General features: G+C 37.1%; 1 protein-coding gene across 1 annotated transcript in view; it reads right to left on the reverse strand.

The window, feature by feature from the left end:
- Window positions 1-379: 379 nt before the first annotated feature.
- LOC120070770 (xanthine dehydrogenase 1-like) overlaps window positions 380-14,355 on the reverse strand; it is a 21,498-nt gene continuing 7,522 nt past the window's right edge. The window contains exons 7-14 of the mRNA XM_039022653.1: window positions 8,197-8,436; window positions 7,244-7,528; window positions 6,904-7,125; window positions 6,651-6,812; window positions 4,023-4,157; window positions 2,519-2,755; window positions 1,563-1,736; window positions 380-756 (exon numbers count right to left, since the gene is read on the reverse strand). Coding sequence (XP_038878581.1) covers window positions 514-756; window positions 1,563-1,736; window positions 2,519-2,755; window positions 4,023-4,157; window positions 6,651-6,812; window positions 6,904-7,125; window positions 7,244-7,528; window positions 8,197-8,436 — 1,698 coding nt within the window. The 3' untranslated portion in view covers window positions 380-513. The remainder of the gene's footprint in view (window positions 757-1,562; window positions 1,737-2,518; window positions 2,756-4,022; window positions 4,158-6,650; window positions 6,813-6,903; window positions 7,126-7,243; window positions 7,529-8,196; window positions 8,437-14,355) is intronic.

The raw sequence follows: 14,355 nt of genomic DNA on the forward strand, positions 1-14,355 counted from the left end.
AATCAGACCAAACCAATCGATTGAGTTCGATTCGGTCTGATTCTCCGATTTTGGTCAGTTCCTACCCACCCCTAAGTTCAGGGGTGGTCTATACAATTTTCCTTAATTAAGTTTTTAAAAGAATAGATAGAAATTTGTTACATTTCAAAACAAATCACTCCAAAGAAGTTCTAGTGTAACTTTTATTATAAGAAAAAGGGAAAGAAACACAACAGATATTCAACTACAAAAGACAATATACTCAACTCGTTGAAGCTAATGACTTAGCATTACTACAAGCTAAATCTCAAGTCAACGAGAATTGGTATCCTCAGCTTCAATGCCCAGGGCAGTAAGCACCATCTATTGATTTGTTTATATTCCGAATGAAATTTTGAAATGATAAAAAAGATAAAATTGGCTTATAAGTTATAACCCACTTTTATTCCAAAGTTTTGTTATGAATATACACATACAAATGATTATTTTGCAAGGTTTCCTACAACATGAGCACTAAATTAATATAAAACTGCATTATATGCTAAGCTTGGGACGGAAATTTGGACCAGCAAATGGAGTAGTGAATTCATCCAAACAAGCCATTCGGATTCGCTCCGGTGTAGCGGGATTATCAAGAGGAAACCAATCGTCATGCCCTGCCTCTTTCCTTGCGGCGATTATGGCATCTTTGATTGCAAAAAAGACAGCCGAGGCCAAAAAGAATGGAGGTTCTCCCACTGCTTTTGATGAATGGAGCGCCTTAACATTCGGGTGACCCTATCGATTAATCAGAGAAATTAGTATCCATTAACAAATGCATCTCATGAATCGATAAAAGCTTTAGATCACATCAAAATATAAAAAATCACAACTATTGAACCCTAGTTTAAAATGACGGGTCACAATAAATTTGATATTTTAAGAGTATTTCAACACTTTCCTATATCTTGTGAGGTTAAAAGTTGGTAGAATACTCAATAAGTAGAAATCAGTAGTAACTGAAAAAGAAATGATACTAGAAGGGCTCGAACACAAATCCTCATGCTATGATACCATGTTAAATTACTACTGAACCCAAAAGCGTGAGTAGGCGGCTTATGCTTAATTTAACTTGGTATCGATCAAAAGTTAGAAAATTCAATGTCATGGCATGCTCAATTATCTTTTAACCTAGCTATGTTAGGCTCTTTAACCATTATTGTAGCTATTGTAGCTCACCATATGTATGTGATACCTCCTCATCCATATCTAGCTACTGACTATGGTACACGACTTTCATTATTCACACACCACGTGTAGTTGGTAGATTTCTCATAATTGGTGTTGTTGCACATGCAATATGGTAAAAGACTATGATCCTACTACTCGTTACAACGATCTATTAGATCAATGCCTACTTAGGCATTGTGATGTAATCATATCACAAGAGTACTTTAACATTATGTCAGAAATCGGAAGAAAATATATTTCCTAAGTTATGGTGGCTTTCCGAATAGCTATTTCAAACTTTTTAAAAGCAAACATTTTTCACATTTAATAACGACAATGAGAAACAATGAAAGAAAGAACATAAATTAGCATACCTTCAAAAGAGAAACATTAAATTTGAAAGGGACATCATTAATAGATGGAATCTTGTAACTTCCAGGTCCAGCAGTATACAGAGTACCAGGGGCAATCCATTTATGAGCTGTATCTCCCCATTTCAATTCTTCTAGAGCTACCCAACCCAATCCTTGTACAAATGCTCCTTCAATCTGTTGTATAAATGAAAGGAACCAAAACGTGCTTAATTATATGTCATTTTGACAATGCATAAGTTCAACGACATCTAATATATTTATTTTTTGAGTATTTAAACTAAATAATAAAATCTCAAGGCACCAAGAGAAAATAACAACAATGCTATTTGATACAATCCATATCAACCAAAAGAATTCTCTACCAAAACAATGAGAATAAATCAAAAGGTTTGGGTCAAATGGGATCGAACAAGAACTACTGAAATTCCTACTGGATTGCTGTCTACCCTGTTGGTTGCTTAGTATCAAACAGCATTGGCCTAGTGCCATCAACCTGAGATGTCTTATCTAGTAACGAAAATTTGTCAATAACTTTTGTCTTTTTCCAAGTAATTAAGGATATGCCTTAGCATTCTCCCCTAGAAAGAGAGAAAATTGGCGTCATAAGAATGCATCTAAAAGATTTCACTGAAATGATAATGGAAAGTTGGGGTTTATGCTTTGTTGTGGGGTATTTGGAGAGAGAGAAACAATAGAATTTTTAGAGGGTTAGAGAGGAACTCTTTTGAATATTGGTTCGTTATAAATTATGATGTTTCTTTCGGCTCCGGTGATGAGTTCCTTTTGTAATTATTTGGTAGGTATCATTTTGTTAGATTGGAGGCTCTTCCTCTAGGATGCTCTCATTTGTAGGCTTTGTTTCTCGTATGCGCTTGTATTTTTTGTTTTCATTTTCTCAGTAAAAGGTAGCCTTCTACTATATATATATTTCACTCAAAAAGGAAATTAAGGAGTACCTGGCCAACGTCAATGGCTGGATTGAGAGAATGTCCAAGATCTAGGAAAACATTTGCTGACCGAGTGTGAAAGTCTCCAGTTAATGTATCAATTTCCACTTCTGAAAATGCAGCACCATAAGTGAAATATCTGAAGGGAATTCCTTTTCCAGTTGACCAATCAAACCCGATTTCAGGTGTGATAAAGAAACCATGGGCAGAGAGATCGATCCTTTGCACGTAGCATGCAGATGCCAGCTGAAAATAATGGATGACTTTCATATGATATGATATAAAAAATTGGAAAGAGAACCACGACTAGCCGGAAATTAAAAAGAATTGCAAGTAAAAGAATTGTGCCATCTAAAACAAGCATTCGGCACTGTTTTCCAGATTAGCATTTTCTTATTTCAACTTGATTCCCAGGCCTTGCACCATGTGATTATTGTAGTGGAGCCGGTATTTTTTGGATGTGTTTTAGGTATTACAAAGCTCACACACCACCATGACATTTGTAAAAGAAAGTTGAAATTGCTCATTCTTTCAATTTCTTATATACAATAGAAAGTTACAGCCTAACTTATGCATATTGTAAACAAATATACACAAGGCATGTCTGAATACAGAGAAGCTGAAATTGCAAGTGGTTTTAACGGTTCAACAATTAACGAGGGAGTCAGGGTAGAGAATTTAGAGTAAAAGGACAAAATCTGACAAACATATACATGAATAGTAACAATATGTCCATATATTATGAAAGTTTAAAATATTAACTTATGGGTTTCATGAGCTATCTGAACATTAGCCGTTCTCCATTAGATATCGTGACCAGCTGCTACATAGAATTGACAATTAAAGCATCGAGACTATGAATAGACACTGTTATCAAATGATCGCCCACCAAGAATTAAAATAGTTTCTGCTTTAAACATACAAAGACACTTCTTGTTCTCTAATCTGAAGATACCGTTGAAACCACAGTACAAACATTTCAAGTTGTAATTAGATGCCAGAATCCAATTGTAAACTATTTTGTAGGATAGGTGTGTTCAACAGAAAAATCTTAAGAGACTGTTCCGGCAATGCTTTGTTTTACCTTTATTCTTTCTTGTTTTCATTTTTAGAAAAACATCTTTTGTCATAACCGATTTTATATTTTGCTTCATAAATTTAAGAAATATTCTGTCCTCCAAAAGAATTTTAAGAAATATCTTAAAGTTGTTTACAATTTGCGGAAACAAAAATATATGGCTTCTTTTTTACTGTTTTCAAAGTTTCTGAAACATAAACAATTTTTTATTTCATCATTTTGACCTATAAAATATATGATATATATAAAGAAATTAAGAAAAAAGTGAGATTATAATTTTGACTATTTTATATTTATCTATATGTAAAAATAATTAGCGATACCAAAAACTTTTTTAATTCTATTTTCAATAAAAATAAAAAAACAGAAAACCTAAAACAATCACCAAACATGTCCTTTTTTCCTTTTTCACCAAACCCTTAACATACACAATACCTCTGCGAAAGAGCTGAAATTATGTTGGGAAGCAATAGGTTCCATCCTCGCCTTGATTTGCTCACATGCATCCAAAACTGCAGCTCCATACATATCAGAGCTGGCAGAAGCTGCAGTAGGAGATGCATTTGGAACCTGTTTTCACAAAAGAAAAGGGGATAAAACAAACCATCCATCGAAATATACCGGTCGTACTTGCTTCAATGTAAAAGTAATATAGGTCAACTAATGCTTAAAAATCTCAAAATAGAATGGAGAAAAGATTCAACTAGTCAAAATATTTTGAAATGCTATTTGATCGCAGGAAGTACAAACTTGCATGATAGTAACAAACTTCAAAGAAGTAATATTGTTTAAAACAGGAGACAACACAAGGTAGATAGAGTTCCAGGTGGTTCAAGAACCTATAAACCTACCTACATTGAGCAAGGTCAAGTCTAAATAATCACAAAAGTGGCAATATGTTGCGATTAAATTTTCAAGGTGCACCAATGGTGGGAATTAGGGGACTTATTAAGCAAAGTTTCCAAATAAAAGTGTTGAATAGTGTTCAAACGTGGAAGATTAAGTGTACAATTAAAGATGCTGATCCAGGCAAAAGAAAATTTTCTTACGAAGGGAGCTCTGCAGTCTGCACATGCTGGGAATTCTAGAAGAACAAATGGGAATGGGTTGCTTAGAAATTTTGGAAGTTTACATTTCTAGGTTGCCAATGAGAGGATGGTAGACTACTCGTATATTAGGAATTCACCTCTTAATGGATGGCGAGGATTATTCAATCTAATATTGGAGTTAGCTTTTGTGGAAACACCATAATAGTGGCAAAATCTCTCAATAGGCAAAGTGAAAATCAACTTCTAAATTCGTTCCTTGATGCCCATGCCACTGGAGCATTGTTCCATACTCCATGGAACATTTTGCAAGTGCTTGTGTACTATGGAGACCAGCATAATACTTAGAGCCCAGGAAAGTAAATGCTGGCACCTATTCAGTTGGTAGTGAGGAATGTGGTGGCTAATGTACATGCCAATGCTTGCTTGTATAGAACTTCATCACCTTTCAAATGACATCCCTTTGTATGGTGGATATGGGCATTCAACCATGACTGTCATGGTTTGAACTTGTGAGGTTGGTAGAGTAGCAATAATTTTCCCAACTAGCTTGAAGTCTCTGACCAAATATCAAAAAGTGGATTTTAAAGGAATGCCGACACGGCACGTAAGATGCTTATGGAACAAAGTTCTTAAGTAATCCTTGTTGACATTGTTGGGTGGGTAGTGAATGAATGTGGAAGGTTAGGCTACAAACAAGAACAAGGATCACAAGAGAAATGCATTGCTGTATGACTCAGAAGAGCTTTACACATATTCAAAAGCTCTTGAAGTGCATTTCGGTTGCCAAGAGATTTTAAAAATTGTGGTTTTTTCAGTTGCCAATAGAGAATGGAGGATTCATCCTTCTACAAGCCTCCAACAAGTTTCAAATTTTAGTATCGAGCAATTTCATTCCTTGTTGGTGGAACGATTCTTGAATTAGAAGTATTCATGGTTCATTCTTTATATTTGTCTTTTGTTGCACATCATTGATGCCTAATGGATATCGACCATGAATCATTGATGCCTAATGGATATCGACCACGAATCCTTCAAATTTGAGGATTGTTCCAACTAAACAAGGAATGAAATTGATCCGATATTAATACTACCCAATGCTCTGTGTTAAATAAAATTCCTGCAATGTTCTTTCCTCCCATTTAATATTGGTTTTTACTTCTTGGATCCTCTAATATTTCAAGTCCACAAGTGAGGGTGAGTGTTAAGAGGATATAATACTAAATTTATCTTTATTTAGCTTAAAATTTTGGGTCAATCGGTGATTTAACACTCTACTATGTCCTTGATCTCTTGCAACCAGTCTAGTCAAGTGAGGAGAGCTTCACCCACACTCTTGATGCCATAACTACTTTCTACCTTCTGCACCTTGAATTTTTTACCAACTCAATCAATCTAGTTGTGCATTTCTATTTTTTCAAATTTTCACATTGTTTTAGAAAGCGACTCAACTTTAGTCTCAAGCTCTCAGACTACTTCCATCCCTTCCCCACTATTTGTTGCATAAGAATATGGTCCTAACTCCTAGTTTTTAGTTATTCATCCCAAGAAAACAAAGGATTGTGGTCCTATTTTGGTTTCAATGTTGTCCATGTTGTACAATCCAGAGTCGTTACTAGATAATTTCTATGGTTCACCTGAGTTCCAACCACTATTGCCTTATTGAGTCCATTTTGTAATGGTTCTAATGCCAGGAAATAGCATGTATAAAACTGTGATTCCAAAATTCCAGAGAGGAACAATTATGGAGAGAAGTATCAAAGCCATGGGAAAGAGTGATAAACATTTTATTTCTACTATCTTTTAAGAGTAAGAATTACGATAAAATATTGTACATAAATTTTCAATGATTGGGAGAAAATATTGAAAATAATCTCTACAAATAAAACTTGTGTGAACTTATGGAAAATATAATTTATGTAGAAGTGAAATCAAGTTGAATTTCCTCTAAAATGGTATAAATTGTTTTAATATCGGAGGAAAAAGGTATAAATATTACAAATAAATCTCATATTACCTTGTCCGTACTTGTCTCTGATATGAAGACAGAACTTAGAGGAATATTAAAGGCAGAAGCAGCAACCTGTGCAACTTTTGTATGCAATCCTTGCCCCATTTCAACACCTCCATGTGTAACTAAAACTGTCCCATCAGTATAGACATGAACCAGGGCACCTGCCTATGGCCGTTAAAATGTATGAGGTCAGAATTCTTATGGATGAAATATTACCCAAATAATAGCACGGTTATTTCAGCAAGTCTTTTCCCACCTGGTTCATTAGCTTTAATGTAAATGATATGCCAAACTTTGTAGGAACCATAGCTACGCCACGCTTCCGCCACCGATTTTGGCTGTTAAATTGCTCAACTTCTTTACGAGCATTAGTGAAATCACAAGATGTCTTAAGTTGATCCCATAGTGGCCCCAGGGTAGAGTGTTGAACTTGCTGACCATAGTGAAGCATATAGCCTTCACCTTGGAAATTGATTTCCTACAGAAATATAGAATGCTAAAGTAATGGTCACTGCGACAAGAGAACGACATTGAGAACAATTATTGCTATTATTAACAAGATACCACAGCACTAACAATCAACATTATGAACTTACCCTTATCTCTTCTGGGCTTTTCTTAAGTTCAACAGCAATTCTTTGAATCCAATTTTCCGTAATAAGCATGCCTTGAGGACCACCAAATCCACGGAAAGCAGTATTACTAGGAAAATTTGTGAAACAAACCTTTCCCTGAATCCTCACATTTGGTATCTCATATACATTATCCGAGTGGAACATGGCACGTTCAAGGATAGCAAGGGATAGATCTAATGAATTTCCACCATTGTTGTAGATTTCCAAATCAAGAGCCATCAGTTTTCCCTCATTTGTGAACCCAACCTGGGTCAGTTGTTTAAATCTTTCGTTATATACATTCATAACATTTCAATCAAAAAAAGAATACTTGCAAAAGCAGAAACAATAAGTTGGTTTGTCAAGAAACTAAATTGACCACAAATCATCAGCTTAAGCTTTGGGTTCAATAGTGATATAATATGATACCAAAGTTCGGTCATGAGTTCAAACTTCTCTTACATCATGTTCTCCTCAACTAATAGTGATAATCATTGGCTTCATGCTCATTTTTTAACTCACAAATGAGGTGAGTGTAAAGTAATTAAAATTTTTTGTAGCATCAGCTTAAGCTTTTGAGTATATTGTTTAGTGGTTATTTGACATGATCTAACATAGTAATCAATGAGGATAAAAAATGGCCCTGTCTTCTCCCTCTGTGATTCCAAAAGATTTTCATATGTAAAAGATTTTGAAAAAAGAATGACATTGCCAAGTATTTATGTTCATCTATGTATCAGAACCAGTTATTGAGGATGTCTCTCTCTTTTTCATATTGCCTGGCTGTTTTATGATCCAGGAAAGGGGGGATTTTTCTTCCGAATTATATGTTACAAGCAATATTGAACACATTCAAGTGCTTATTTCCCAAGTTTGTAAAGATCAAAATCAAATTAAAACCCAACAGTAAAGTTGAACAGAGTGTAAAAGAACACCTTATACTTTCCAAGAAAGCTATGTCGCTGCCCTGTAATCATCATGTCTGTGTCCCTGTCTAATGTGATCTTCACAGGCCGATTCAACAAAAATGAGGGGACTGATGCCGCCGCAGCAAATGTAGCTGACCTTGTTTCCTTCCCCCCAAATCCACCCCCAATTCGTTTGGTTTTGCAAACTACTTTGGACATTGGAATGCCAAGAACACTAGAAACATACTTCTGGTGTTTTTGAGGAGCCTGCACAAAGAAAATTGGGATAATAAGCAATATTAGAAAAATTATAAAATAGAAATTTAAGAAAAAAATGAATAAAGCATCTTAAGAATGAGCCAAGAACAAGGACATTGGAGCTGAAACTGTTAAAAGAAATTAAGAACTAAAAGTAAAAGATGTAAAAAAAAATCCATTAAAAATGCATAGATTCCACATGAAAATACTAGTGCTTGGATGGGATGAAAATAGCATAGACGGTCGAAAAACAGCTTGTAACCCTAGGGGTATTTTAGTAATTGTGTGTATCCTAAGACTTCCCACTAGTCTATTTATTTGGCCTATTCTTTTGTACTTTGTGTATCAGAATGAATAATAAAAATCAGTGTCTATCGTGGTTTTTCTCCCTGTACTAGGGTTTCTACGTAACTGTATTGTTATTCTCTTCCCTACTCTTTTATTTTTAACATGGTATCAGAGCCCCGTGACGAAACCCTAGCCGTTATAGGAGAAAATCAAGCACAGTCATCTTCTGCTATTGGAACTTCGATTTTTGACATGAAGACAGCTATTCGAGCAGCTGTAAAAGAGTGTTTTCAAGCAGCCTTGCCAGAGTTACTTTCGGCCGTCCAACAGCAGTCAACGGAGAGCCACCGACCGTGGGAGCAGGCGCATCAGACAGATCCGATTGGTCCAGGTTACAAGGTGCTGCCTTCCGCACCGTCGGAGTTTGCCGCGCAGTCACAGACATCCGCCCCAGTCGTAGTCGCGCCAGTCTACCGGTACGCTTCAGGTCAGATCGACCTCCAAGGGTCTTCCTCGAATGCGAACGCCGAGCGCAAACGCGACTGGTCTACTTCCGCCAGCAAACGCGAACCCGACCGGACGATTCCAGATGACCACCAGACGAGTGAGTCCAGACGGGTCTTCGACAGACGGACAGACATGTTTTCAGTCGATTCGAACCGTGGGTCACCGCCAGCCGCACCGGTTGCGCCAGATCTGTCTGATCTATGAGGAGTCGCGCCGAACACGGTAGATCCGTCCGCGCCTGGCCCTAGTTCGTTCAACCAACAACAAGCCAACGACCACCTTCAGCCAGTGACCCCCTCCAGCCGGCGATCTCCTTCCAGCCGTTAGTGGCTGCCCCGTTTCCAACCAGTTGTGGCTCGACCCAATACCCAGATGAAAACCCAGTAAATTCTTTCCCTATTTTACCTACTACAAATATCCTGCTTGGGTTTCCCTCAATTGACAATACGACCTGCCTAAGTACGGTTGGAATCAGTACCATTGCCCAGTCAGGCAATATACAGTCTTTTGGTCTTATTAGTGTGAACAAATTAGGATTGCAGATGGGTCGTTCACACCTGTTGCAGGAAAAGGGGATTTATCTCCGTTTGAGGGTTTGGTTTTGCAGAACGTTTTGCATGTTCCTAAAATTTCATATAATTTGTTATCCATCAGTAAGATTACAAGAGATCTGAATTGTCAGACAGTTTTTTCACTTGACTCTGTTTTATTTCAAGATCTAAGCTCGGGGACGACAATTGGCACTGCCCAACACGATAGGGGACTCTACTTCCTAACTGATGATGCTTCCTCTAGGAATGATTATAGGACTAGCCTTGTCTCCTTAAATTTTTCTAACTCTGAGAATGATTTTCTTTTATGCATACCGCTTTAGGGCATCCAAACTTTCAGTACATGGAAATTATTATTTCCACATTTATTTCACAATATTAATGTGTCTTCTTTTAAAGTGTGAAGTGTGTATTCGTGCCAAACAGAGTCGTGCTCCTTCCACTCCCAGCCCTATAAACCATCCAAACCCTTCACCTTAGTCCACAGTGATGTTTGGGGCCCCTCACCAACCACGACCTCCACAGGGAAACATTGGTTTGTCACCTTTATAGACGACCACACTTGGCTTACTTGGGTCTTTATTCTCACTGATAAGTCCGAGGTGTTATTTGAATTCCAACAATTTTATGCCACTGTGGAAACCCAGTTTAATGCCAGGATTGTATTTTGAGAAGTGACAATGGCGGGAATTTTTTAACGCTCCCTTCCAGGAGTTTCTTTTGCATCCAAAGGGATTATCCACCAGAGTTCGTGTGCCTACACTCCCCAACAAAATGGGGTAGCCGAGAGGAAAAATCGTCATTGGTGGAAGTTGCCAGGTCCTTAATGTTATCCACCTCACTCCCATCTTACCTATGGGGTGATGCCATCCTTACTGCTGCTCACTTAATCAATCGAATGCCTTCCCGAGCCCTACCCTACGACTCGTTTAGTTTCCGATGTACCACTTCGAGTTTTTGGCTGTGTTGCCTTTGTTCACTCCCATGGTCCAAACCGCACGAAATTTACCCCCCGTACTTGAAAATACGTCTTTGTTGGGTATCCTCTCCATCAGCTTGGGTATAAATGTTACCACCCATCCATCTCGAAAATATTTCGTTTCCATGGATATCACCTTCCTTGAAGATCAACCCTTCTTCCCTGTTAGCCATCTTCAGGGGGAGACCTCTAGTGAAGAGACTAACTAGTCCACATATACAATTCCCTTGGAGTCATCTCCTATTCTCGAACATGTCGGTCCTATCCTTCCTACCAATCAAGTCCCATGGATAACATACTATAGGAAAAATCTCAGGAAGGAAGCAGCGTCACCTGTTGCATCTCCAGCTCCGGTCCATGAGTCAAACCCGACATCAGGTACGTATATTCCAGAAATTAATGAGATTGATACTTGTACTGAGACTAACAAGTGCAGAGAGGAAAAAGGAGAGAAAGGTGCTGACAGCACCACTATAGCAGATGGGAAGATGACAGTGAATGACGATTCAAACATAGTTATAGAAAATGTGAGTGATACTAGAGATAATGGTGAAAAGGTGGTGATTTCTGAAGATGAGAAACAGGAAGAGGAGACTAGTGATCACAGTGGAAATTCTGATAGATTAAAGGAGTATGATGCTTCTCTTGATCTTCCAATAGCCCTGAGGAAAGGTATTCAGTCATGTACAAGGTTCCCTATGCATAGTTACATGACATACAGTAACCTGTCATCTGAATTTAGGGCCTTTACCACTAATTTAGATACAGGGGTAATACTGAGTAACATACAGGGGAACTGAAGTTTAGAAGGCTACTGTTATGGAGGAGATGAGAGCTTTGGAGAAAAATGGAACGTGGGACCAGGTGATCCTACCTAAAGGGCACAAGACAGTTGGGTGCAAATGGGTTTTCACTATAAAGTACAAGTCAGATGGGACTGTTGATCGATACAAGGCCAGGTTAGTTGCCAAAGGGTTTACTCAAACCTTTGGGGTAGATTACTCCAAGACATTCTCTCCCGTAGCTAAACTCAATACTATCCGAGTATTGTTATCAGTTGCAGTTAATAGAGATTGGCCTCTGCATCAACTGGATGTAAAGAATGCCTTTCTCAATGGAGAACTTGAGGAGGAAGTCTACATGAATCCTCCTCCCGGATATGAAGATCAGTTCAAACAGCGAGTCTGCCAACTGAGAAAGTCGCTATATGGGTAGAAATAGTCTCCAAGAGCCTGGTTTGACAGATTTGCCACCTTTGTCAAAGGACAAGGGTATACCCAAGGGCACTCATATCACACACTTTTTACAAAGAAGTCAACTTCAGGGAAGGTAGCAGTTCTCATTGTGTACATTGACGATATTGTGCTCTCCAGTGATGATGATGATGAAATTGTGAAACTCAAAGCAAAGATGGCCAAAGAGTTTGAAATTAAAGACCTTGAGAAGTTAAGATACTTTCTTGGAATGGAAGTAGCCCGATCTAAGGATGGAATCTCAGTGTCCCAACGGAAATACACGATTGATCTTCTAACGGAAACAGGAATGACTGGGTGCAAACCTGCTGACACCCCAGTTGAATATAATTCAAAACTCAGTAATACTAGTAACAGTGTTCTGGTCAATAAAGAGAGGTATCAGCGGTTAGTTGGGAAATTGATATACTTATCTCATACAAGACCTAATATTTCATATGCAGTGAGTGTCATCAGTCAGTTTATGCAGGCTCCTTGTGAAGAACACATGACAGCCGTTGAACGCATCCTACGATATCTGAAAGGTACACCAGGTAAGGGGTTAATGTTCAAGAAGTCTAATAAACGCTGCATTGAAGCCTACACTGATTCTGATTGGGCAAGGTCTGTTGTTGATAGAAAATCAACATCAGGGTATTGCACATTTGTTTGAGGTAATCTTGTGACCTGGAGGAGCAAGAAATAGGGAGTTGTGGCCAGAAGTAGTGCAGAAGTTGAGTACCGGGCCATGAGTTTAGGAATATGTGAAGAAATCTGGTTGATGAAAGTGTTGTCAAATCTTCATCAAGACAATGAGCTCCCAATGAAACTGTTTTGTGACAGTAAGGCAACAATAAGTATTGCAAATAATCCTGTTCAGCATGAAAGAATAAAACATGTTGAGATCGACCGACACTTCATCAAGGAAAGACTTGACAACGAAAGTATATGCATCTCTTATGTTCCCTCAAATCAGCAAGTTGCAGATGTGCTCACAAAAGGGTTACTAAGACAAAGTTTTGATTACTGTGTCAGCAAGTTGGGCCTTTTTTATATTTACGCCCCAACTTGAGGAGGAGTGTCGAAAAACAGCTTGTAACCCTGGGGTATTTTAGTAATTGTGTGTACCCTAGGGCTTCCCACTAGTCTATTTATTTGGCCTATTCTCTTGTACTTTGTGTATCAGAATGAATAATAAAAATCAGTGTCTATCGTGGTCTATCGTGTACTATGGTTTCCACGTAACTGTGTTATTTTCTTCCCTACTCTTTTATTTTTAAGATAGACTTTTATAGGAAGAAGTTAAATGATGGAAATATGGTTGTCAACATGCAACCTACCCACCAATGAAAAGAAATGTGTTGCTCAAACATGAAAATGGAAAGTCCAACATTTGAAGATTACAAATTCAAGCTGGGTCTAAATTTTTAATTAACATTTATGACCTAGCTTGAGGGCAGTGCTAGATTTTAGCCCAAAAGGAGTTAACCTTATGCCATTGCCTCTACTTATTTATAGCCTCTCCTCTGTATTTCTGTGAATATCCCTTCATTTCTTCATTTTATTTTTTCCTTCTACTTCCACGTCTTCTCTCTCGTCCCTGATTAATCCTTTGGCCCACTAATCTTTTGCCATATTTGTTATCTGCTAGACTTTTCTCATGCACATAGGCTTGCTTTAAAATTGAGGTTTCCATATCTCAAAAATTTGTATCACATGATGCTTACAAGGTACGTGGTGGTTTATATATAATATATTAAAATTATATGTTATATCCAATATAACTTAGAAGCTATAGTTTATATCATATCATAGATAATATAACTTATAATTCAACATTCTCTCATTTAACCTATAGTATTTAATATGAATCAAATTCATATTAAATTTAACATATAGTATTTATATGAATCACATTCATATAATTAATATTTGAATCATGTTAAAATATTTATTTTCTCTCAAATTAAACATTATATTATTATGTATCATATACATTATATTAATTATATCACATATAATTAATTTTATATTAATTATATGACTACTACAAAACTGGACTATAATGTCGTTTAAAATAGACATTATAGAGGTATAATGTCGGTTGAAAACCAACATCGAAGATCGTATTATAAAAGGTCTTTATTGTCAATTTTAGATCAACATTATAGATGACCAAGATTTAAATACCAATTATCTTAAATGTCAGTTTTCAATCAACATTGAATATTATCTTCAATGTCGGTTTCGGTTCACAACCGACATTGAACATCATCTTGAATGTCGGTTTTTCACCTACTTTTTATTGATAAATGTCCCTTATTAAATGTCTGTCATCGTTTTGTTATTGAGATAGTAAAAATATATATAT

Source organism: Benincasa hispida, chromosome 2, assembly GCF_009727055.1.
Source record: "Benincasa hispida cultivar B227 chromosome 2, ASM972705v1, whole genome shotgun sequence".
Classification (NCBI taxonomy): domain Eukaryota; kingdom Viridiplantae; phylum Streptophyta; class Magnoliopsida; order Cucurbitales; family Cucurbitaceae; genus Benincasa; species Benincasa hispida.